The sequence below is a fragment of the Diplotaxodon limnothrissa genome, linkage group LG6 (genome assembly GCF_057381915.1).
Source record: "Diplotaxodon limnothrissa isolate DT_005_m linkage group LG6, D_limnothrissa_male_GT1.1, whole genome shotgun sequence".
NCBI lineage: Eukaryota > Metazoa > Chordata > Actinopteri > Cichliformes > Cichlidae > Diplotaxodon > Diplotaxodon limnothrissa.
Window position 1 is genome coordinate 43999086 of NC_140601.1, and position 26284 is coordinate 44025369.

Consider the following 26284-nt stretch of genomic DNA (forward strand, 5'->3'; position numbering starts at 1 on the left):
GCACGCTGGTTGGCGCATGCGCACTCTCGCTCCAAACAGTACCGCCTTGCTCGACCATGCTCTTGTCACCTCTCGTTTCGATTACTGGAATTCTCTCCTCTGTGGTCTGCCTCATAAATCTCTCCGTAAACTGCAGTTAGTTCAAAATACAGCTGCTCGTATTATATCCAGAATTAGATCCATTGAACATATAACAGCTGTACTTAAACAGCTCCTTTGGCTTCCAGTTTCATAACCTCGCCCCTCCATATTTGCCTGATCTCCTCCGTACGTGCTCGCACTCTCGTACGCTCTTCTTCAGCCTCCCGTCTGTCTGCTCCACCTGCTCGCCTGACAGGACTCAGAGCCTTTGGTTGTTCTGCCCCGAGACTTTGGATGCTCTGACACCAGATCTCCGGGCTACAAACTCTGTCTCTACTTTTAAATCTTCAAACCCATCTTTTCAGGATTGCATACCCTTCATCGTGACTCCATCTTTATCTTCTTTTTTTTTTTTACCTTGTTTAGCTTTTATACTTGTTCTTTATTTTTCAATTACCTTTATGTTTTTATTTTGTTGTACTAATGTAAGGTGACCTTGATGATCTTTAATGGTGCCTAAAAATAAAATGTCCATCCATCCATCCATCCATCTTCTCCCACTTATCCGGGCTGGGTCGCGGGGGCAGCAGCCGAAGCAGAGAAGCCCAGACCTCCCTCTTCTCAGCCACCTCCTCCAGCTTGTCGAGGGAACACCAAGGCGTTCCCGTAGCAATGGGCCAAACACCCCATACTCCTGGAGCACCGTACTATAATAAAATGTATTATTATTATTACTTCCTGTGTGTCATCCTTTAGATTCCTTTCAGCCACGTTCCCCGGGTGTGTCCTCTCTGCCCTGATTCCCTCCTGCGTCCTTATTGTCTGAGTCTCCCTCTGGTCTTTGTCACATCCTCATCACACCTTTCCCATGTGTGTGCACTGTTTGTTTGTTTAGCAACCACTAGGTTCTCGACTCTAGTTTAGTCCGAGTTTTCTGTTACTTTTGCATTTTGTTCTCTAAGCTCCAACAATAAACCTGTCTGAGTGAAGTTCCTCTCTCCGTGGCCTCTGAAAGCTGCCAACCACACAATGACACATGACAAATAATGTGGTTTATTTTATGCTTTGAATCACAGTTTGTACGCAGACAGGAGAAAACTTATTTTAAAAAGAGAAATTTTTGATGTTTACAGAATTTATAAAACATAAAGTACAGGTTTTATTATACAAGCAGAACGTCACATGACTGTGTTAACACTCTGCCATCTGTTAGACCATCCCCACACATACTTCATATGTTCAACACTCAAAATCAAAACCTTTCTGCCAGCAACCGCACGTGGAAGACTCGTCCTGCTACAGTGAGCAGAGGGACACTGAAGAACCATGTGACACTAACCAGAACCCAGGGTACAGGGGTTTGCTGAAGGTGGTGTGGAAGGTGTAGAGATGGATCGGTGAGCCGGAAGAAATTCTGTAGAAGGTCAGAGTACCAGCGGGCCAATCCACATACACTGCTACTCTGTGAGAGGCGGAGGAGGAGGAGGGGATGGCTGTTTCTCTGTTATTGTGCCAAACCGAGAAACTTTCATCTTCAGCACACCTCAGACTCCAGGAGTGATCGTTCCCTCCAAACCTGCAGTCATAACTGTTTCCTCTCCTTCTGACGCTCCTGTAACTCACTGCTATAAAAACAAATCCTTTCCACTCGACCTCCCAGTAACAGCGACCAGTCAGCCCAGTAGTACATAGCAGCTGAAGCCAGACGTCAAACCTCTCTGGATGAACAGAAAAAGGCTGCTTCTCTGTCACTGCCGTCACCTGCCTGTTGTTGTCTGACAGTTTGAGTTTCCTGTTTGCTGTGTTTGCATCCAGTGCAAGTTCACAGAAATCTGAGAGTGGAAGAAAAACGAAGCATCATTAACACCAGACTGACAGTGATGTTTAAATAAATACAATCTAAAAAGTTACTATTGGGATATAAAGGGACCAACACTGGTGTGGTCATTTAATCATTTTCTTTTTATTTCTGTTGTTGAAGTTAGAAAAGCATCACTGGTTGTGAGAAATAAAATAAAAAACCCCAGAAAGAATGAAAACTGTGGAGGTTTAATTGAAAGTTAGCTACAAACAATAGTTAAGTACTGTGGTTGTACGTGAAGTCAGATCTAGACTTGTAGTCTAAACCAGGACCAAGACAGACCGAGTCAAGATAAGACCGAGACGGTTCATCCCAAAGCAGCATCTGGCTGCAGTATTTAAACTGCAGCCAGATGCTGCTTCGTTTACGGGTCTCGGGCATATTTATGTGTTTTTGCGATGCACAGCCCTCCTCACACTTGTCTACTCACTCACTGAGAGGACAGACATACAGGGAGTGCAGAATTATAAGACAAGTATTTTTGAGGAATAATTTTATTATTGAACAACAACCATGTTCTCAACGAACCCAAAAAACTCATTAATATCAAAGCTGAATGTTTTTGGAAGTAGTTTTTAGTTTGTTTTTAGTTTTAGCTATTTTAGGGGGATATCTGTGTGTGCAGGTGACTATTACTGTGCAGAATTATTAGGCAACTTAACAAAAAACAAATATATACCCATTTCAATTGTTTATTTTTACCAGTGAAACCAATATAACATCTCCACATTCACAAATATACATTTCTGACATTCAAAAACAAAAACAAATCAGCGACCAATATAGCCACCTTTCTTTGCAAGGACACTCAAAAGCCTGCCATCCATGGATTCTGTCAGTGTTTTGATCTGTTCACCATCAACATTGCGTGCAGCAGCAACCACAGCCTCCCAGACACTGTTCAGAGAGGTGTACTGTTTTCCCTCCTTGTAAATCTCACATTTGATGATGGACCACAGGTTCTCAATGGGGTTCAGATCAGGTGAACAAGGAGGCCATGTCATTAGTTTTTCTTCTTTTATACCCTTTCTTGCCAGCCACGCTGTGGAGTACTTGGACGCGTGTGATGGAGCATTGTCCTGCATGAAAATCATGTTTTTCTTGAAGGATGCAGACTTCTTCCTGTACCACTGCTTGAAGAAGGTGTCTTCCAGAAACTGGCAGTAGGACTGGGAGTTGAGCTTGACTCCATCCTCAACCCGAAAAGGCCCCACAAGCTCATCTTTGATGATACCAGCCCAAACCAGTACTCCACCTCCACCTTGCTGGCGTCTGAGTGGGACTGGAGCTCTCTGCCCTTTACCAATCCAGCCACGGGCCCATCCATCTGGCCCATCAAGACTCACTCTCATTTCATCAGTCCATAAAACCTTAGAAAAACCAGTCTTGAGATATTTCTTGGCCCAGTCTTGACGTTTCAGCTTGTGTGTCTTGTTCAGTGGTGGTCGTCTTTCAGCCTTTCTTACCTTGGCCATGTCTCTGAGTATTGCACACCTTGTGCTTTTGGGCACTCCAGTGATGTTGCAGCTCTGAAATATGGCCAAACTGGTGGCAAGTGGCATCTTGGCAGCTGCACGCTTGACTTTTCTCAGTTCATGGGCAGTTATTTTGCGCCTTGGTTTTTCCACACGCTTCTTGCGACCCTGTTGACTATTTTGAATGAAACGCTTGATTGTTCGATGATCACGCTTCAGAAGCTTTGCAATTTTGAGACTGCTGCATCCCTCTGCAAGATATCTCACTATTTTTGACTTTTCTGAGCCTGTCAAGTCCTTCTTTTGACCCATTTTGCCAAAGGAAAGGACGTTGCCTAATAATTATGCACACCTGATATAGGGTGTTGATGTCATTAGACCACACCCCTTCTCATTACAGAGATGCACATCACCTAATATGCTTAATTGGTAGTAGGCTTTCGAGCCTATACAGCTTGGAGTAAGACAACATGCATGAAGAGGATGATGTGGACTAAATACTCATTTGCCTAATAATTCTGCACTCCCTGTATGCTCCACTTGACTGTCGCGTCCATCACCCTCTCTGTTTTTCACATAATGATATTATCCTATATCCTTGCATGTGATTGGCCAAAATATGGAGGGATTGGAGCATAGCTGAGCCACTGTGTGAGAGCTGAGCAGCCAAAGGAAATTAAGTGAGGAGCGGCTCTCGCTCAATGGGAGTCGACTCTTCTGATTCACTACAAAGCGCTCTGTAAGCACGGCTCTTAGAGCTGATGCTTTTGTGCATGACACATTATCGAACGTTACGTTGTGTGTCATGGATACTGTTGATTCCAAATCTCCTGACCACTATGTCGATCTGAGACAGCGAGACCGAGACAGCGAGACCAAGACAAAACCAAGACCAAAGTCCGTCGAGACCAAGGCAAGACCAAGACCACATAAAAGTGGTCTTGAGACTGGTCTCGAGACATCCAACTCTAGTCAGATCTTACGTACGTTACGTAGTCGGAGCGTTTTGAACAGATCCTATAAAACTGATCTTTTTGAACCCAAACAAAACATGTGATCTCTTCTATTATGTAAACTTCATGCACAATAGTAACCCATTCTTCAATGGTAGGTGCTTCAACCTTCACACATTTTCTCGTAATAACTTTTTTACATAAGTGGACCAAACAGTTTTTTTCATTTCTATTCAACTTTTGTGGTACATCACTCACATTCATAGTAGTGCAATTAAAGGGAATCTTAACACCAAACACATTTTTATGTGACTGTGGATTCCCTTCCAGTAACCTCTAATAATATGGCATCCCCAGAAGACCACGAGTGGCAAAGTCCCTGACAGCCATGTCCACGGCCCAGATGTGTTCTCTGAATCTTCAAACAGAACTTTCTCCATGTATTTGAGTCTGTGAAAGTCCACTGAAGTTGGCAGACTTTTCCCAGGTTTCATTTAGTTCAGCCTCCCACTGCTTCCTTTTATAGTCCGTATTTGTTTAGACACCTGAATTCCAGTATAAAGTCTGGAAACCACAACATTGTGCTGGTCTCATTAATGTCTGACTTCTTCTAAACCATACTTATTTTGTAAATTTTGTGAACTCTTAAATAACACCTTGTGGAGAAGTGAATATAGCACGTGAGCCTCAAAGGGACCGGTTTTTAAATCTGTCGTCACTTTTGTTGGGAACAAAGTCAGAATCGTGGGTGCACCATCTCAGCATTTTGTTTGGGTTACCTAGTTTACAAGTGTTAAATACAGTTTTCAGGGCATTACACTGACAATCCAGTACAGAGCTTTTCTGAAACCTTCAACTCATCCTGTAGTTTACCATCAGCCAGGAGGGCCATAACAGGAATACCTTCACAGATGCCCCCTCTATTTCTTTCCAGCCGGATGTGTAGGACGATGAACATATACACATTAATGGTCTCATCTGGGCAGCGCAGTAATCGTCCCATAGACATGGAAGGCCCATTCCCCCTTGTACTCACATAGCAGGCAGCTCTGGCCCGGATCTGGTGTCAAGCCGGCACTGCTGGCTGACTTCTGGCATGGTAAATGGTATGTCATCCAGATATGGGCCAGGCCTGGCGTAGATGGCACTGTTTATGTGATGGCATGCCACATCTGGCCTGATTGTGGTTTGGTGTATGTGGCCCAGGCTCACAGAAAACAGGTCGTCCCTGGATCCGGCATCAAGCTGGCACTTCTGACTGACCAGCGTCATGGCAGGGTGTATGTCAGCCAGATGTGTGCCAGGTCTGGCTGTCACGGTCTGTGAGGGCAGAGGGCAAGAGGGCAGGAGGCAAAACTGGTCAGCTCGAAGTAGAGCTGGGCGATATGAGATTTTTTCATATCACGATATGTTTTTTTCATTTCAGGCGATAACGATATCTATCACGATATAAGCCAAATAACTATATTTGTAAGATTTAAATGTGCCGTTGCTCACAAGTAAAATGTGAAATAATCAGCAGCTTGTTTTTATTTAAATATTTATTTCTCATAATAAGTTCAACAGGGTAGATGTACTTAAGGAACATGAGACTTTTTCAGATAAATAAAGGCAAATATTGCAAACTACACAAAAGGCAGCCGCTAAAGCGTTTAAGTTTCAAAATAGAACAAACGAAACAGACTAAATTGTCAATTCCACTTAGAAACAAAATATTAATTCTAAAAATAAATCTTAGTTTGTTTTACAGAAGAACAGACAAAACTGACTAACTTTTGTCAATATCAAATAAACTGAGAACTAAAAGGAAATTCTCGATCTCTCCTTGTTGTATAGCTGAGCTTTTCAAACAGTTTTAACAGTTACTTTAGTCTGACAAAAGCCGAATGACGAATTAGCGCTTCCAGTCAGAGACTGAGGCTACGTCCACACGTACACGGGTATTTTTGAAAACTGAGATTTTCCGTTTTCGTTTTAAAAAATAATCCCGTCCACACATAAAGGCAGAAATGAAGGAAAACGCTGCTATGAACATGCCAAAGCAGCAGGTGGCGCTAGATTCCTAACCGTGCAGAAATGTTGGCCAATCAGAAGTCTAGAAGCCTCGGTGGGAAAAAGTAAACAAAGCTGGGGCATAGAAGCAGAACCGAGTCGTATGTGTGGAGGGACAGTAACTGTGTGTATATGTAAGCATTTAAACACTGCAGAGAGTAGAATTAACAGTATTGTAGAAATTCATTTCACCGAAACAATAACGTGGCGCAGTGTGACGCATGCACCAGTTTATTGTATTTCCAGACTTGCTTTCGGCACAATTTACAGTGCACGCTACTCTGTTTTTTGTCAGACTTGAAATAGCCGAAATACCTTCACACTACGGAACTTCTATGGCTCTTCCGTTCGACAATCTCTCCGGCGTTGGAACCATCATCTGTTTTCTCTTCGGTCACGCTCGGTTGATTTTTCTAGTCGGCACACTCATTTCCTCCATTACGCGCTGGCTGCTTCCCAAACAAACACACGTGCGGCTTGGCACTTGTGCTGTACGTAACAAGTCACGCGACGTGACGCTGCGGCTGTGATTGGTTCGGCTCTGCGCTACTTAATTTGGATTGGCTGACCTTTTTTTTATTTTTTATTATTTTTTTAAGAGGACAAGAGCGGCGAGGTCTATCGCGATAGCTTAATTTCTCTATCGAGTAAAAGTTATATCGCGAAACATATCGTTATCGTTCTATCGCCCAGCTCTAGCTCGAAGTGAGCCTTTAATCAGGGCTGATACAAAATAACAAACCATAAACTATGGGAATGACAAAACTAAGAACCTAACTGAGAGAAACTAAGGGCTATGAACGAAGACCATGAACGAAGACCAGGACTGAACTATGACGAAGTACTGTGGACAGACTATGAACACGACATGAAAAACTGAACAAGATCTTGGTGCTGGCACATGAAGGTGCAGGGAAACATGACTGGAGAAAGTGACTATGAACATGTCCGATACAGACTCTTGCAGGCTAGAATCATGACGTGCAGCTAGAGTAACAGGGTGCATGAACAGACGGCGCGACACAGACTGAACGAAACACAGAGACTAAATACCCACAAGGATGATTAGGGGAAGAGGCCACACATGGGAGCACAACTGACACACATAAACCTAATGACAGGACAGGGGAAGTGAAACTAAATACAATAAACAAAGAACGCTGGACTCTTTCAAAATAAAACAGGAAACATGGAGATTAAACATGACATAAACTTAACATAACCACACAGACATGAAACATGACAGGTAGACACACGAACCAGGGAGACTGAGTACAGGGGGAGATGACAGAAAACAACTAAGTAATAAAGGAATAAACAGCAACCTAGAAATTAACTAGATCAAAAATGAATACAAAAATACATAAAACTCAAACACTGGGTCACACGACCCAGTACCGTGACACTGGCAATGATGGCACCGTTTGTGTTCCTATTTTCCTATTTTAGTTAGAAGACTGAAATGCCATGTTGCAATACGGTACTGCTACGGTAGCCAACGTTTCAAATGCAGGTTTGACAGGCTTGTGAGTGTACACTTTATCCAAAACCTAGTGAGGGTTTACTTATGCTTGCCAGTGGGTGGCTGTAGCTCAGGAGGTAGAGCAGGTCACCTACTGATTCAGACGGTTAGTGGTTCGATCCCTGGCTCCTCCAGGCCGCATGTCAGCAGTATGTCTGCAGCTGGCCTTGTGCTGGCCCATGTGTGGGCCACCTCTGGCAAACCAGATCTGGGCCACCAAAGGGCCATCATTCTTTGCCGTATGTGGGCCATGTGTAAGCACATTGTGTGGGCCAGATCCGGGCCATTACTATTTTGCTATGTGGGTAGTGTTTTATACCTGACCCTGGCTCTCTTCCCACAGATGTCTCTAAAGTAGTCTGTCCAATTCTAGAAATTGTTTGAGTGATCTTGGGAGGCACTGAAAATAATAAAGCATGTGTGGGAGAATGTTCATTCTGACAGACTCTATCCGAGAACTCAAAGTCAAAAAGGGGATGCCACCATTGAACATCTGACTTTATGTTGAACCGCAAACATTTTAGAACCCCGCAGGGTAACCCCCAAACATTTAATAGACTCATTATCCCACTTCCAATTATAGTTCATTCTTAGTTCTTTTGATGGGTTAAAGTAAACTTTAGTTTATGTAAAATATTAATTTTATACCGAGAATATTAGTCATATTCTTCTAACATGGTCATCAACTTTGGGAGTATTTGGGTAGGTTGTGCTAAAGCTAACAGAAGATCATCTGCAAATGAGGCCATTTTCTGCTCTCCTTTAGTAGATGTTACTCCTTTATATCCATTGGTGAGGAGTGGTGGAGCGCAGCATCCTTGTAGTGTTCCTCTGTGTAGGTAGAATGAGTCTGTCAGATCCACACTGATCTTGGTTTGTCATATAGTGCTGCCAGTGTGCTGATACTGGATGAGTTCATGCAGAAAAGACTTACAGAATCGAATGCTTTCTCTGCAGCTACACTTATTAGCAGAGTCATTTCACAATGTGTGGTGTTCTCCTAATACTATCCTGAGTTTGTTTGATAAAACCTGTGTAGTTGTTGTGTAATAGGTCGGTTCAATGGTAACTTTATTGTCCCCAATAAGAAACTGATTTGCAGTCTGTCCATACACACAAAAAACAAAAACAAACAAACAAAAAAGAAGCCCAGAAACAACAGCCCAAATTTTATCGTCAACAAAGTGCAATGGCAACAACACCATTATGTCTGGTAATACTGATTCCAATCTCAATTTGTAGCCAGTATTTAACATACTTGCAGGTCAGTAATTTCCACAGTCCAATTGATCTTTTCCCTCTTTGGGGATAGTAGAAGTGATCGCCTCTCTTTACCGAGTCTCTGTGGGCTCAAAACACGCTGCGCCAAAAATTGATCCAAGGAGCCCAAGGATCATGTCCCCCGACACAAACAGAGTAACAGTGTACGCTGTTAAGTGCAGGAGGATTGCCAGGATTTATACATCGGGGAAACCAAACAACCTCTGGCTGAGAGGATGGCACAACACAGAAGAGCCACCTCGTCAGGCCAGGACTCTGCAGTATATTCACACCTACAGGCCAGTGGACACTCTTTCAGTAATGAGGATGTAACATCCTGGACAGGGAGGAACGCTGGTTTGAGGGCGGAGTCAAGGAGGCCATTTACGTGAAAAGGGAAAGACCATCTCTGAATCCATTCCCCAACTCTCTATGAATGGTACTCATGGTTATTGATCAGTGGTTGTTGATCAATGCTCATAATAATTTGCATATTAACAGTGTTGGGGAGTAACGTAATACATGCACCAGCGTTACGTATTTAAAATACAAAATATGAGTAACTGTATTCCGTTACAGTTACCGTTTAAAAAGGTGATATTCAGAATACAGTTACTTTGCTGAAATTAAGGGATTACACAGCGTTATTTTCCTGTTTCATATGTTCGGCTATATGCTCTCTATTTTTGGTTTCCACGCCCCAAACAAAACACACATTAAGAGGCTCTAATGTCTGTGTCTCAATCTTGCGGCCCATGTCACCTCTACTTGCGGCCGCATAATGACGTGAAGAAATATTTTTAAAAATTATTTAATATGAAGGCAATAGGCAGAGAGAGGCATAGCCCTAAAGCATGGAGCCTGATGGGCAGTGTAGTTCGTGCTGCAGGGAGAATGGACTGTCATACCCGTGATGTGTCTGTGAGTGAGGGAGGGAGAAAAAGGAAAAGTATGAGCTGTCACGGGGCAGAAACGGGAGCTGGAAGCATGTAAATATAATAATAACCACTGCAGCCAAACAGAGAGCCTGACGAGCCCAGCTGTGAGTAAGCTATTAAGACTCGACTGTACGCTGTGTTCCTGTTTTCCTCTGAAACAATAAGTCCCGTTGCAGCAGCCTTTCAACGCCTCTCTCTGTCTCTGCTAGCAAACTTGACCCAGACAACAAAGTAAAGCTAGTTTTCAGCTACGTACCCGACGTATCAGTCAGAGGTCCCTTTACTACAGTTCGGAGCCGCGGTCCTGTTTTATATACGCGCCGAATAGTTTTCTATATGAGCTCGCTGCAAAAAGTGCAGCTTTACCTAATGTCCACCTACTGTTACTCATTTATATTAAGATTTAAACATCTGGTTGGTGTTGGTGTGGAGAGTAACCTTCAGTAATAGTAATAAATCACACAGCAATCGTTCATTCATGTAGTTGTAAAAAGCATGATAATATAATAGGTAATCCAAAGTATTCAGAATACATATGTAATTTGTAATCTGTAGTGGAATACATTTTAAAGGTAACCTTCCCAACACTGCATATTAATGATCATAAACTGACTCCCAGCCCATTGTTCCTTCAGTGGGCTGGTTTCAGTCATTATGCAAATGTACTGTATATAAGGTTGGTTAAACCTGCAGTCAGCTGAGACTGAAGAAGTCATTTGGATGATTGACGCAGCGTTTCTCCCACTGAAAACGTCCAGATGAACAGAATCAACCTTTGGGATTTACTTAGCTGGATGACTTAGCACGCATCCTTGTGCTACCACTGTGTTGTCACAAGTGACAGATACTATGACATGAGCAGCTGATGTCACATGTTCACATGTTTACCGCTGAGTTTTTCACCAATGTATTGAGAGACATTTAGCAGAAATGTGACTAGTTTGTAATGATGCAGAATAAAAACATGCTTACACTTTTTCAGACCAGGTTTCAGCCTTTGCGCTCCACTATGCTCCAGGCTGAAGGAAGAAATAAAGCCAGAATGAGCCTTCAGAAGCTTCCTCATTATCGAGGATCTTGTTGCGAGAGAGCATGTGAGTTCAACAGTAGAGTCCATACCTGAGACTGTCCAGTCTCCACTGTGGATCCTTTAGTCCATCAGTCAGTAGCTTTACCCCTAGGTCTCCTGGATGGTTGTAGCTCAGGTCCAGCTCTCTCAAGCGTGAGGGGTTGGATTTCAGAGCTGAGGCCAAACAGATACAGCCTTCCTCTGAGATCTGACAGCCTGACAGCCTTGACACAACCGCAAATAAAGAATGACATATTATTGAAGTTATATATATTGCTCTTCTCGCAATCGTTCGTCTACTGCGCGTCGTAGCCGATTCAAAAGAACAAGGCAAAACACTTTCCCGGGTACCAACAGCAACGTGATACCCTGCCAGTTGTTACAGTCACCCAAATCACCTTTCTTTGAAAGTTTGATGATGACGCCTTTTGTCCAATCATCGGGTACATATGATGTTGACCAGCAGGCGTTTAGGAGTCTTGTAAGGGCGGCTTCCAACTGGGGTCCGCCATGCTTTGGATGAGTGACAGACCATAAAAATTATTTTCAAATTACTCTGTATGTGGTCTGACCAAAACAGAAATCAGTTTAATAATCATCAAACTTCCAAAGAAAGGTGATTTGGGTGACTGTAACAACTGGCAGGGCATCGCGTTGCTGTCGGTACCCGGGAAAGTGTTTTGCCTCATTCTTTTGAATCAGCTACGATGCGCAGTAAACGAACGATTGCGAGAAGAGCAGGCTGGCTGTCGGAGTGGCTGATCATGCGTCGAGCAAATCTTCACCCTCCGCATGATCATTGAACAAACATTGGAATACCAAAGGAAGATTTCTATTAATTTCATTGACTTCGAGAAGGCTTTTGACAGCGTCCACCGGCCGACTCTATGGTAAATGGCCTGTATTTATATAGCGCTTTTCTAGTCCCTAAGGAAAAAGTGCTTTACACAACCAGTCATCCACCCATTCACACACACATTCACACACTGGTGATGGCAGCTACATTGTAGCCACAGCCACCCTGGGGCGCACTGACAGAGGCGAGGCTGCTGGACACTGGCGCCACCGGGCCCTCTGACCACCACCAGTAGGCAACGGGTGAAGTGTCTTGCCCAAGGACACAACAGCCGAGACTGTCCAAGCCAGGGCTCAAACCGGCAACCTTCCGATTACAAGGCGAACTCCCAACTCTTGATCCACGATCGCTATGGGCTATCCTACACCAGTATGGAGTCCCTCAGCAGTTTGTAGATGCCTTTCATTGTCTTTACTCCAACTCCCGTTGGTGCATCCGGATTTTAAACTATCATTCATACGCATTCATACTCCGATAGATGCATCTGAGAGCAAGTTGGGGTTAGTATCTTGCCCAAGGATACTTGGCATACAAACTAGGGGAGCCAGGGATCAAACCACCAACCTTCCAATGAGCAGCTGACCTGCTCTACCTCCTGAGCTACACCCACCCCCTGTCTTGTGTGCTCTTGTGTGCAGCAACATCTGCTTTCTGTGCGAGATGGTCATCACAATGGAGGGGGGCGGGAATGTTTGAATTTGGTACCTCCTTTTCCAACTGTCCACAATCACTCGCTGCCGCGGGCAGACTGAGAGCCGCTGCCTGGGCTACGCCAGACAGCAATAGAAGCAGCCTCAGCGCTGATCTCTCCATCCAAACAATGCAGAGAGTCAACTGCTTTTATCATACATTCGGTATATAATAGTTTGGACAGAAATCGTGATGTGAAGAAACAGTCTTTGCCGAAACAAAATTAAACTTCGACAGACGTTAAAACTTTACCTGAGAATTTTCAGTGCACAGCGTGGACTTTCCAATCCAGACGATAGCAGCATCACTCCTAAATCCTTCAGGTCATTGTTACTCAGGTCCAGCTCTGTCAGACTGGAGACCTGTGAGCTTAGTACCGAAGACAGAGCTTCACAGGTTCTTTCTGACAAATTGCAGCTGCTCAGCCTTGAAATGAGTTAACAAAACATTTGTAACATTTTGGGGTATAAAAAAAGACCTCCAAAGAGGTTTTACTTTTTCAGATACAAGAATGGTTGATTGCAGGATCAAACAGTTTAATAACACCACTTTAAATTTCCATAGGAATTTTAGATTCCATTATCTAAAGTTAATAATCTGACCAAAATATTTAAAACTGTCTATAAACAAAGTTGCAAACCAGTAGTTAATTTTGCTGGTGGTTTAATGTGTTGATTTGTTTTCACAATTATCAAATCACTGGTTTTGTTTAGTTTAGTGTTTAGTGAACAATCATGGTGTTTTAAGACATTTTCTAATTCTTGTTATCTATGTACTTACAGAGCTGTTTTTGAGGCTTTGACTACTAGCAAAAGCCTCAGAAGAGCCTCCTCTGAAGCAGAGTACTTCTTCAGGTCAAAAACATGCAGATCTTCTTCTGATGACAGTAAGATGAAGACCAAAGCTGACCACTGAGCTGGAGAAAGTTCATATGTGGAGAGGCTTCCTGAACTTAAATACTGTTGGATCTCCTCTATTAAAGAACGATCATTTAGTTCATTCAGACAGTGGAGAAGATTAATGTTTCTCTCTGGAGACAGATTCTCACTGAGCTTCTCCTTGATGTATTGGATTGTTTTCTGGTTGGTTTTTGACCGACAGTCTGTTTTTTTCAGTAGGCTCTGTAGTTTATCCTGATTGGTCTGCAGTGAAAGACCCAAGAGGAAGCGAAGGAACAAGTCCAGGTGTCCGTTTGAACTCTGTAAGGCCCTGTCAATCGAAATTTTGTTGATCTTCTTTGAAGATATTTTACTGAAAAGCAGTCGAAGAATTTTCAGAGACAGTGGTGGTGAAAGCATCACATTTTTGTTGCTATTTATAAGCGACATCCTCACATAAAGAGCAGCCAGAAACTCCTGAACGCTCAGATGGACGAAGCTGAACATCTTGTCTTTCCCTTTCCTTCCTCGATCTTCTTTGAAGATCTCTGTGAACACTCCTGAGCACACCGAGGCTTCGCTGAAATCAATGCCGCTCTCTCTCAGATCCTTCTCATAGAAGATCAGGTTGCCCTTTTCCAGCTGCTCAAAGGCCAGTTTTGCTAATGACTTAATGTATTGAATGCTCTTCTCTGGGCCATACTTTTCTTTTGTCCGATCAATCTGAAACATCAGGAACTCTGCGTACATCTCAGTCAGAGTCTTGGGCAGCTCTCCTCCCTCTCTGGTTTTCAACACATCCTCCAGAACTGTTGCAGTGATCCAGCAGAAGACTGGGATGTGGCACATGATGTGGAGGCTTCGTGATGTCACGATATGGGAGATGAGTTTGTCAGCCTCCTCCTTACCTTTGAATCTCTTCCTGAAGTACTCCTCTTTCTGTTGGTCGGTGAACCCCCTGACCTCTGTTGTACTGCTGATAAACTCTCGAGGGATCTGATTGGCCGCTGCAGGCCGTGTGGTTACCCAGATGCGAGCAGAGCGTAGCAGTTTCCCATTGATGAGTTTCCTCAGCAGGACATCTGTTTTAGCTGCCTTTGTTACATCGACAGAGCGAATGTCTTCAGAATGAAGGTCGAGATGAAGGCGGCTCTCATCCAGCCCATCAAACACAAACAGAAGTTTGAATTTACTCTTGTCATAGTTGGTGATTCCTGATGACTGAACATCTGTAAAGATGTAATTAAGAGCCTCCTGTGGGATGCCTACAGTTTCTGGGATGCATTCATGAATGAGCTCTGCCAAACTGAACTTTTCTCCCTTCAGAGGATTCAGCTGACGGAAGGTGAAGGGGAAAATCAGATGCACATCTTGATTGGACCTTTGTTCAGCCCAGTCCAAAACAAACTTGTGAACAAGGAAAGTTTTTCCAATTCCTGCGATTCCATTGGTCATCACTGTTTTGATGGGTCTGTAGTCTCCTGAAGGATGTTTGAACATGTCTGTGGGTCTAATAGGTTTCTCTGGCTCTGCTGGCTTCCATACTTTCTCAATCTGCCGGACCTCATGCTGTGTGTTGATATGTACATCATATCCAGCTGTGATGTACAGCTCTGTGTAGATATCAGTTAGATGCAATTTATCTTCTGTCCACCCTTCTTGTGCGCACATGAACTTGTCCTGGAAGTTTGATTGAAGCATCTGCTTGTAAAACATGATGGGGCGAGGCTCTGGTACTGGAACCACCACATCTGTATCAAACAAGTAACAAATTATAAACCTGTGTCTACAAATACCCATGTTAATGTTAGAAACACATGGATTTCAGGGTGAAATATTGTCTCAAGATAATGCTTCATGCATTTCTTCAGGAAACATAACTTTCATAATTGGAAGTTAATGTTTGACTGAAGACACTCACAGAAATACATTTATAACTGCCTTAGAAGCTCTACTTTAGCCATAATGACTCAATAAAAATAAATTCCACTCTGAATATATAGATTAAAAAGTTATTCAAGCAGGTTCATGGTTTATTTTTAAAAGTGTGAGCAGGCTAGACAGTCCCCTAGTCTTCAGAACCAGCTTGAAAGGATGACTGCGAAAAGCTGCTGACAGTGTTGTGTCCCTGATAATGCATTGCGTCAAATGGAGACCAACGACCATTGATCAGTGGTTTTTGATCAGTGGTTGTTGATCAGTGGTTGTTGATAAATGGTCATGAGAATTTGCATAATCATGTTGAAGGAACTGACCTCACCGCCCATTGTTCCTTCAGTGGGCTGGTTTCCGTCATTATGCAAATGTGGTGTATATAAGAAACCTGCAGTCAGCTGAGACTGAAGAAGTCACTTGGATGAGTGACGAAACGTTTCTCCCACTGAAAACGCTACGTCCAGATTAACAGAATCCACCTTTGGAGATGTGGTTTTGGTGGTTTCATTGAGCAATAACCTTCAGCTTGTACTGGGGTGGTTTCTGAGTGTGAAACATCTCAAATGAGAATCATCACCCTCAGGTCAGAGGCCATGGTTCTCAACCAGGAAGGTGGTATCTGTAAGGCCAGATATCACTGAGTGATCCGCCATGTGTTAGCATCTAGCACCATTGCTGTTATGTGCTGGATTGTCTCAGGGGCACCTTTACACAGCCTCTATGGCTCTTGTGCTCAGAGCTTGTTCAGTCCAGCTTTGTCCAGCTGCTGGTAGGATTTCTGGATGTCAGCCACCTCTTTTATCTGCCGGTGGTACATACCATTCAGGGGCCTGTCCTTCCATGATGGTTCCTCCTCTTTTTTGGGTTTCTGCTGCCTGAGGTATTAACTGATCGCACGGTCGGTTGGGGCCATCTTCCTGATGTAATCATGGATGTTTGTTGTCTCATCCTGGACTGTGTTACTGACACTTACAAGTCCCCGGCCTCCTTCCTTCCACTTAGCGTACAGCCTCAGGGTGCTGGACTTGGGGTGAAACCCCCCATGCATGGTCCGGAGCTTCATCGTCTGTATGTAAGTGGCTTCTATCTCCTCCTGTGGTCAACTTTTTATCCCAGCAGGGGGGAGGGCGTAGGTGTTGATAGCCCGGATCTTGTTGTTACCGTTCAGCTGAGTCCTCAGGAGTTGCCTGACCCTCTGCAGGTACTTGGTGGTTGCAGCTTTCCGAGCAGCATACGCCACACCCATACGCCATGGAGTTCCTGTTGACAGCTGTTAGGGTCATAGGCCTTCTTGTAACCAGTCCAGGCAGTGCTACTAGTAGCTGGTGTTTGGCACCTCTGGTATTCTTGCCAATCCCCTTCTGTGCCCCACTCATGTATTGAGCTATATGTCTGTTCACCTTAGCCGCTATGATGCCTGACAGGATCTTCCATGTGGTACTGACAGTGTTGGGGAGTAATGGAATACATGTACCGGCGTTACGTATTTAAAACACAAAATATAAGTAACTATATTCTGTTACAGTTACCATTTAAAAAGGTGGTGTCACGGTAGCCGCTGACCGTGTGGAGAGTGTTTGGAGGACCGAGGTGCGGACACAGACACAGGAGGCAAAACTTTTGCTAAACTCAAAGTGAGCCTTTATTAGGGGCTGATACAGAAGGCAAAATAACAAACAATAAACTACGGCAATGACAAAACTAAGAACCTAAACTGGGAGAAACGAAAGGCTATGAACGAGGGCCATGAACGAAGACTAGGACTGAGGACTGAACTATAACGAAGTACTATGAACTGACTATGAACACAACATGAAAAACTATGAACAAGATCTCAGTGCTGGCACATGAAGGTGCAGGAAAACATGACTGGAGTAAGTGACTATGAACATGTCCGATACCGAATCTTGCAGGCTAGAATCATGACGTGCAGCTAGAATAACAGGGTGGGTGAATCAGACGGCACGACGACGAACACAGGAAGACTGAGGACTTAAATACACACATGAGGTGATCAGGGGAAGTGGAGACACATGAGGCCACAGCTGACTAGAATGAAACATGATGACAACACAGGGGAGAGTAAAACTAAATGCAATGAACAAAGAACACCAGACTCTTTCAAAATAAAACGGGAAACACGGAGACATAGATAAGACACAAACTTGACAAGAGCCACACAGACATGACAGGTAGGCGCATGAACCAGTGAGACTGAGTACAGGGGGAGATGGCAAAAGAAATTTAAGAAACAAAGGACTAAACCGCAAGCTTCCTGTCTGACAGACGCCAAGTGGTCAGACTGGGCAGCATCACCTCATCCCCCATCACACTGAACACTGGTGCTCCACAGGGGTGTGTACTGAGCCCTCTCCTGTACTCACTCTACACCTACGACTGCACAGCCACTAACAGCTCCAACATCATTGTGAAGTTTGCGGACGACACTACAGTGGTGGGTCTTATCACCAACGGTGATGAGACGGCTTACAGGGAGGAGGTCAGCGCCCTGACCCACTGGTGTCAAGACAACCATCTCACCCTCAACGTCGCAAAGACAAAGGAGTTGATAGTGGACTTCCGGAGGTGCAGAGAAGTACACACCCCCATCACCATCAACGGCGCTGCTGTGGAGAGAGTGAGCAGCTTCCGGTTCCTTGGAGTACATCTGGCTGAGGATCTTACGTGGTCAGTACACACAAACAAAACAGTGAAGAAGGCGCAGCAGCGCCTCTTCTTTCTCAGGAGACTGAAAAGATTCGGCATGAGCCCCCGCATCCTCAGGACCTTCTATCACTGTGCCATTGAGAGCATCCTCACTGGATGCATCACCACCTGGTACGGCAACAGCACCGCCTACAACTGCAAAGCTCTCCAGCGAGTAGTGCGGTGCTCTGAACGGATAATTGGAGGTGAGCTTCCCTCCCTCCAAGACATCTACAGGAAGCGGTGCCTGAGGAAAGCGGGGAGGATCATCAAGGACTCCAGTCACCCCAGCCATAAACTGTTCAGACTGCTTCCATCAGGAAGGAGGTTCTGCAGCATCCGGTCCCGTACCAGCAGACTGAGAGACAGCTTCTTCCACCAGGCCATCAGACTGCTGAACACGTCATAGACACCTCAGCTTCACTACTGGAACTTCAACATTATGCACTCCACACTGTATATAAATGCCACTTGTTTTGCACATATTCAACTCTGTATATTTTATATATTTTATTATTATTATTATTTTTTTTTTTTTTTTTTTTTTTTTACTATTTAATTTGTAAAAATGTGTATACACACACACACACACACACACACACACACACACACACACACGTAGGAAAATATTTAGTATACACATCCAGAAATGCATACACTATTATATATTGTACATATATTTATTAGTTTCAGGTTGGCCATTCTTGTATTTTGCTCGTTTGTGTTGTTGTGTTTGCACATCTCTGTTGCTTGTGGGGCTCGCACACAAGAATTTCACTCGCATGTGCTGTGCCAGTGTGCCTGCACATGTGATGTGACAATAAAAGTGATTTGATTTGATTTGATTTGATTTGACCTGGAAATTAACTAGATGAGCCAAACTGAAACCTCTGTCCAGTGAATACAAAATGATACATTAAAAACCCACAAACTGGGTCACACAACCCAGTACCGTGACAGGTGGTATTCAGAATACAGTTACTTTGTTGAAATAGAGGAATTACACGACGGTCATTTCCTGTTTCATATGTTCGGCTATGCCCTCTGTATTTCTGGTAATTCCACGCTGGTGGAAACCCACCCCAAAAAAAACGCATTAAGAGGCACTAATGCCGGGGTCTCAATCCCGCGGCCCTTGTCACCTCTACTTGCAGCCCGCATAATGACGTGAAGAAATATTTTCTAAAATTATTATTCAAAAAATTATAGTGTTACAGGCATCGCCCTAAAGGCGCTATATGCTCGGAATAGTTTTCTATACAAGATCACTGCAAAAAGTGCAGCCTTACCTAATGTCCACCTACTGTTACTCATTTATATTAAGATTCAAACATCTGGTTGGTGTTGGTGTGGAGAGTAACCTTCAGTAATAGTAATAAATCACAGCAATGGGACATTCATGTAGTTGTAGAAAGCATGATAATATATTAAGTAATCCAAAGTATTCAGAATACTCATTGAGTAACGTAACAAAATACGTTACAAAACGCTACATTTTGGGGCATGTAATCTGTAATCTGTAGTGGAATACATTTTAAAAGTAACCTTCCCAACACTGCTAAGAAGTATGTGGCAGGGAGGTGGTCTCTGGCCTGCTGCAGTGGATGGGTGGTGCAGTGAGCTCTCGGGCACATAGGGGACAGGTGTGTGTGCTGAGACTAATGACTCTCTCATTATATATAGTGACGGCAGAGACTGATGGAAAAGTGTGTGCAGCGGAGGAAGCTGCGAGATATATATCTCATAATAATCTGACAATACTATAATATTGGCCATATTATATTTACATTACCACAGTGAGATGACTTTAGTCTCATGAACAACATGAGCTAATTGTTGTTTACTAGCTAATCTTAAATGACTGTTCAGCACAGAAATGAAGCCCAACAATCATGTTTTACAGTCCCGTGGTCTCAGCCTCAGATACTCAACTAATCAAAGTGATGTCATGATAAAAATGAATGACTAACAAAACATTTTTCTCCTTCATTTCTGTCAAACAAAGCTGTATGTAACGTGTCTCGCAGTTAGTATCATGGTTGCTAGGCAACCTGAAAAGCGCGACGAAGGCTAGGCCGTCCCGTTTCACAAGCCTCTCACTTCCGCACTTCTCGTACTTATAGTACGCACCGTACGTAGTACGCGTAGTGCGCGTACTTCAAGCATGCGGTCTCTTAATCGGGACACAGCCCCAGTCTCCCCAGTCTGTCATGTAGTTCTTGTCTGCGTGTTTCATGTTGTCAAGCTTTTGTTATCATATCTACATCACTCCATGTTTCCTGTTTTATTTTGAAAGTCTTGCATTTCCATGTTCAGTGTGTTTAGGTGCATTTTTGTCAGCGGTGTCTCCCCAGGTGTCTCTCTGTGCCTCATTACCCTTCTGTGTCTTTACGTCTTCTGTCTTCCACTGTTCAGTGTCGGGTTGTCTGTTTGTCTCTTATCACAGCTCTCCAGCTTTCAGGTTTTTTTCGTGCTTCTGCTCAGGTGCATGTTCATGCTCACCGGGGGTTCACATCATTGTTCCACATGCACCTTTTCAGATTCATGTTAATGTTCATGCTTTCTCGTCATAGTTGATCTTAGTTTATTCCCAGTTTAGGTTTTAGTTGAGCTTTTTTCCCCAGCTCGCTTTGCCTCGTTTTATATTCAGGTATTTTCAGCCAAATAAAGAGCTCGGCTTCGGTTATACTGAGTTTACGCTGCCGTGTCTGTTTTTGGGATCGCTCCGCAAACACACCAGCTACAAAGCAGTGACACACAGCTTCGCTAATGTACACTGACTGACAGACAAACAGAATATGAACATTACACCAATATTACCTGTTGCCTCCAAAACTTTGTCAGACTGCAATGACTTCCTGTTTATGTCTTCCTGTGACTCACCTTCTGGTCTGGACCTGCTGGCAGACAAACTGAGCAGCAGGTCATTCCTGCTGATCCGCTCTAAAACCTTCCTGGTCACCTTCACAGCTCCAGGAAGTCTGTAGGTCTGCACCATCAGGTCCACAGTGTCCCACCTGTTTGTCATCTCTAGTCTGCTTTTCTTGATGGTTGGGAGGCCTTGAACGATGTCGGCCTGCTGTAGGAACCACTTGAATTTTTTGAACTCCCCATCTCCCAAATCATCTAAGGTGTTTAAGAGATCCTCTGGTGTCATCACAGCTCCCTGAAGTATAGAATAGAATATTTTCTGCTGAAAAGTAGAGATCAAAGAGGTACAACACAAATGTTACAGCAAAGGGAAGCCAGGACATCAGATGGAGGACAGTTATCATCATCCCCACCCTCCTAGATTGGGTACCAAGCCCCAAGAGCAACTGGTGCATTGAAGGCATTGAACGTGAGAGCAGCTGACCTGAGAGACTGCCAAGACTATGTGAAGTACCCTCTGGTATACTAAAAGATTACATCATCACAGACAATCCCTACTGTGACCATCACCAAAACCAACCAGCTGATCTACATCATAGTAGCAGTGGTCACTAAGATGCTTGGCTAAAAAATGTGCAATTATTTTGGTCCCAGTCTGTTTCAATGTTTCCTACACATACACCATGTATATAGTTCCACTCACATATGTATACATATACACTGTTTTTTATTTTATTCTATTTATTTAATTATTTATTTATTTATTTATTTTCCACCTTCGTTGTATATTGGTTTCTCTTCTTGCTTTAGCACCTTTGTGGTCTAGCTACCCAATTTCGCTGTGCAAGAAACTGCACAATGAGAATAAAAAGCTCTAAGTCTCTAAGTCTAAGTCTAAAAGATGAACAGCCACAAGGAGCAGTACCCTCCATAGAGAAGGAGACTAGAAGTCAAGATGAAGGCAGCATGGAGGGAAGTTAGCTAACTATCTGAGCTTCAGAAAGGTGTGATGAAGAAAGACGTGCCTAAGAAGCAGTGTTGGGGAGTAACAGAGTACATGTACTGACGTTACGTATTTAAAATACAGAATATGAGTAACTGTATTCCGTTATAGTTACCGTTTAAAAATGTGGTATTCAGAATACAGTTACTTTGTTGAAATAAAGGGATTACACGGCGGTATTTTCCTGTTTCATATGTTCGGCTACGCCCTCTCTATTTTTGGTAATTCCACGCCGATGGAAACCCAAACAAAACACACATTAAGAGGCTCTAAAGCAGAGGTGGGCAACTCCAGGCCTCGAGGGCCGGTGTTCTGCAGGTTTTAGATCTCACCCTGGGTCAACACACCTGAATCAAATGATTTTGATTTTGATTTTGATTGAATCTTTATTTTGAACATGTTGAAAAAGTATTAAAAAAAAATAGAATTAAAAGAGACAAATGAACAAAGCAAACAAAAGGAAAACGAGCAACCACAACTCCAAATAACGTCCATGTTCAAAAAGGAGCAGGAAGAAGCATAAGCTAAGGAATGATTAGTTCATTACCAGGCCTCAGGAGAACTATAAGACAAGTTGAGGAGGTCATTTAGCCATTTGGATCAGCTGTGTTGGATCAAGGACACATCTAAACCTGCAGGACACCGGCCCTCGAGGCCTGGAGTTGCCCACCCCTGCTCTAATGCCTGTGTCTCAATCTCACGGCCCATGTCACCTCTACTTGCAGCCCGCATAATGGCATGAAGAAATTTGTTTTTAATTATTATTCAAAAAATTATTTAATATGAAGGCAATAGGCAGAGTGTTACAGGCATCGCCCTAAAGAATGTAGTCTGATGGGCAGTGTAGTCCAGTTGTAAGTAAGCTGTTAAGACTCGACTGTACGCTGTGTTCCTGTTTTCCTCTGAAACAATAAGTCCCGTTGCAGCAGCCTTTCAACGCCTCTCTCTGTCTCTGCTAGCAAAGTCGACCCAGACAACAAAGCAAAGCTAGTTTTCAGCTATGAGCCGACACGAACCCGACGTATCAGCCAGAGGTCCCTTTACTACAGTTCGGAGCGGACCTGTTTTATATACGCGCCGAATAGTTTTCTACACGAGATCACAGCAAAAAGTGCACCCTTACCTAATGTCCACCTACTGTTACTCATTTATATTAAGATTTAAACATCTAGTTGGTGTTGGTGTGGAGAGTAACCTTCAGTAATAGTAATAAATCACAGCAATAGGACATTCATGTAGTTGTAAAAAGCATGATAATATATTAAGTAATCCAATTTTTCAGAATATGTTACTCTCATTGAGTAACGTAACAGAATACATTACAAAATACATTTTGGGGCATGTAATCTGTAATCTGTAGTGGAATACATTTTAAAAGTAACCTTCCCAACACTTCCCCTAATTTCCCTCGGGATGAATAAAGTATTCTGATTCTGATTCTGATTCTGACTGCTAAGAAGTATGTGGCAGGGAGGTGGTCTCTGGCCTGCTGCAGTGGATGGGTGGTGCAGTGAGCTCTCGGGCACATAGGGGACAGGTGTGTGTGCTGAGACTAATGACTCTCTCATTATATATAGTGATGGCAGAGACTGATGGAAAAGTGTGTGCAGCGGAGGAAGCTGCGAGAGGAGCTGACTCCTGGCTCGAGTTGTGCCTTAACCTGAATGAACTGGTGAACAAAAATAAAGAAACCCAAAACACGTCAGTACACTGTGTGGGTCCGATCATTGCTACAAAGTACAACAAGCTGCCCATGCCTCAAGCCTTAGAAACTGCCAAGCAAAGACTCACGGTCTTGCCCAACAGCTTGAAGAGGTATGCAAGAGAGACAGAAGCTAGGAGGAAAAAACAACTGAACCATCCAAGGTGTACGCTCAGTGGTAAGGCAGCAATATGAGAAGAGTACCACCAAGGCTGTAGCCATACTGGAAGAGCATACAGAAGAAGCATGCAACACATGACAACAATGTTCAGTGGCTAGGGAATCTAAGACCACAGCAGCCTCCCAGGATCCAGTCACCAGCTCTTCTTTCTAGGATGTCTCGCACTGTGATGGACAGCACCTTTTAAAATCCTTGGTCTGTCACTGAGTTTCAGTTCCTGCTTTAATTTTTCTTGTGTTTAGTTCCCTCAGCATTCAACTGTCTCAACTTTCACAGTTCTGTCTCTGAATTCAGGTTTAAGTTCATTTGAATGGAAAACTGCATGTGCTGCTGTATCCTGAGAGCTGGTTTCCACCTGTTTTACTTCATTCCTCACCTGTATCCACTCCTCTGAGCAGTTATCTGTGTATAAATGCTCTGCTCCATAAATCAACTCACATTCTGCATACATACGTTCAGCATAATCTAACAGTTTAGTGAAAACCTGATATGATGACAGCGCTAACTCACAGAAAGAGCTGAGACAGCAGAGCACAAAAAGGTCTACAGCAGATGTTCGACTCTCTTCTGTCTGCTGGTTAGGAAGAACAGCAAAGGTGAAAACTTTGAGGTGAAATGTGAACCAGCTGAGATGATAGCAGACAAACACACCTTTGTAAGCAGCAGCAGCTCCCTCCCCAAAGCCTTCGCTGATCCTGCTGCAGACAGAGAGATTTCAATCCGTCCACTCTTCAGGAAAGAGCTGAAAAAAGAGGAAAGATCATCACATCTTTTTCACAACCAAACAGGAAGTGCATCATTTCCTTGTGTGAACACAGCTGATTTACGACACGTAGCACATGCTGTCTGAGCAGCTTCACACAAAAAATAGGTGAACTGACCCTTTAAACCTCCAAGAGTTAACCAGCTGTAGTTAAAAGATGGACGCAGCCTGTCCCTGCTGTCACTTGATGCGAGGTACCTTGGACAGGCTGCAGACCACACAGAGTGGACAGTGAGGCTCCGGGATAACACAGACCCTGTGTTATTCTCTGACATGCAGCCTTCTGCATTAGCATAAGTGTATCTGTGACTGAGCCGCGTCGTGAACAGGTGAAGGTGGGGGCGAACATAGAAGATACTGAGATGAAGTGAAAAACCTGTGGTTTGGCTCAAAAAGTTTCCAGCAGCTTCACAAGAAACAGGAAATTATAAAAACATTAACATCCTTTCACAGTGCCGCACAAAATGCTGTTTTACTGCTCGGTCCTTAACTCCGACGACGGGGTTCCTGCTACATCGTATCGACTCTGATCTGATCTAATCAAACTACATAGACATCAGCTAAAACGCTGAGTTGCAGTACAGACATTTTCACCAGTCATCCAGCATTTATTACCATACTAGGGCTCTAGAGTGCGACCAAATTTTTCAGTGGTGCGACTAAAAAAAATATTTGGTTGCACCTGTGCGACCAAATGTTCGGGTAGCAAAAAAAATAAAAAACTCTGCAACCTTCCTTGTGGTCAACAACAGACACACATTATGCCCCTATCGTGGACTAAACCAATCAGAGATAGTAAGGGGCGGGACCTCTCTGATTGGCCGTGGTCCAGTTGAAAGTGCAGGTGGAAGTGGGAGGTGAGTAGCTTGAATAAAGCGATATCGATTCATTAAATCCTGACTTTTAAATATTACTGTGTTTTGCCAGAAACGCCAGATTCTCAGATTAAAGCTCACAAAACCATTTCAACAACAACCAAACAGCAAATGAGAGCAGGTACACGGACTCCACACAAAGACGTAAACACAGACCGACGCATCAGAATCAACTTTGTCTTTCTCGGCTTTCTCACCCGACGGCCCGTAGACGGACACGCTGTCGGAGCTCAGCGATCCTGATGCGTCCGGTCCGCGCTGTGTTCACGTCTTTTTGCGCTGATTCTGAGCTGCAGGTTTTGTCTCTCCAACCAAAATCCACCGAGCCAGCAGCAAAAGAAGCAGCAAACTGCGCTTCACATTTGATCAATGTCGTCATGAATTTTGCTTCCACGACTATTAAAATCACACTTCATGCACAGCTAGCTTTCTCCATCTCTGTACTTCAAGAACAGTTTCCGTCTCCAATCTCTGTTTTCTGTATTATTCATTCGCTTATTACCCACCAGTCTACCGTTGTTCACAGCGCTGTGGCTGCTGTCTTTTTCTTTTTCACTTAAATGACCTCGGACAAGAAAGCCTGTTTTTTCTGTTGTTCAATACTGAAGAAATT

General features: G+C 43.7%; 1 protein-coding gene across 3 annotated transcripts; it reads right to left on the minus strand.

The window, feature by feature from the left end:
- Nucleotides 1–1377: 1377 nt before the first annotated feature.
- On the minus strand, nucleotides 1378–21433 carry LOC146631351 (NLR family CARD domain-containing protein 3-like). 3 transcript variants are annotated; one of them, XM_085355271.1, is made up of 7 exons: nucleotides 21160–21433; nucleotides 18424–18426; nucleotides 13538–15371; nucleotides 13010–13183; nucleotides 11262–11435; nucleotides 11115–11161; nucleotides 1378–1913 (listed from the first exon to the last, which is right to left on the minus strand). In XM_085355271.1, exons 1-7 carry the CDS (start codon nucleotides 21431–21433, stop codon nucleotides 1378–1380), a joined length of 3042 nt encoding a protein of 1013 aa, XP_085211397.1. The 3 variants fall into 3 exon arrangements, with proteins under 3 accessions (XP_085211397.1, XP_085211396.1, XP_085211398.1); XM_085355270.1 differs by lacking the exon at nucleotides 18424–18426 and adding an exon at nucleotides 18358–18360 and having other exon boundaries at nucleotides 13538–15386; nucleotides 21097–21433; XM_085355272.1 differs by lacking the exons at nucleotides 1378–1913; nucleotides 18424–18426 and having other exon boundaries at nucleotides 11011–11161; nucleotides 13538–15386.
- Between the last annotated feature and the right edge of the window lie 4851 nt (nucleotides 21434–26284).

What these genes read in the sequence shown, in the direction of transcription:
- LOC146631351 (XM_085355270.1), bottom strand. Translation starts at nt 21,433, where the DNA reads ATGACACCAGAGGATCTCTTAAACACCTTAGATGATTTGGGAGATGGG. An exon ending in TGTGCACTGAAAATTCTCAG is followed by an intron (nt 11,436 to 13,009) that starts GTAAAGTTTTAA and finishes GGTTGTGTCAAG; the next exon opens with GCTGTCAGGCTGTCAGATCT. An exon ending in TGGAGACTGGACAGTCTCAG is followed by an intron (nt 11,162 to 11,261) that starts GTATGGACTCTA and finishes TTCTTCCTTCAG; the next exon opens with CCTGGAGCATAGTGGAGCGC.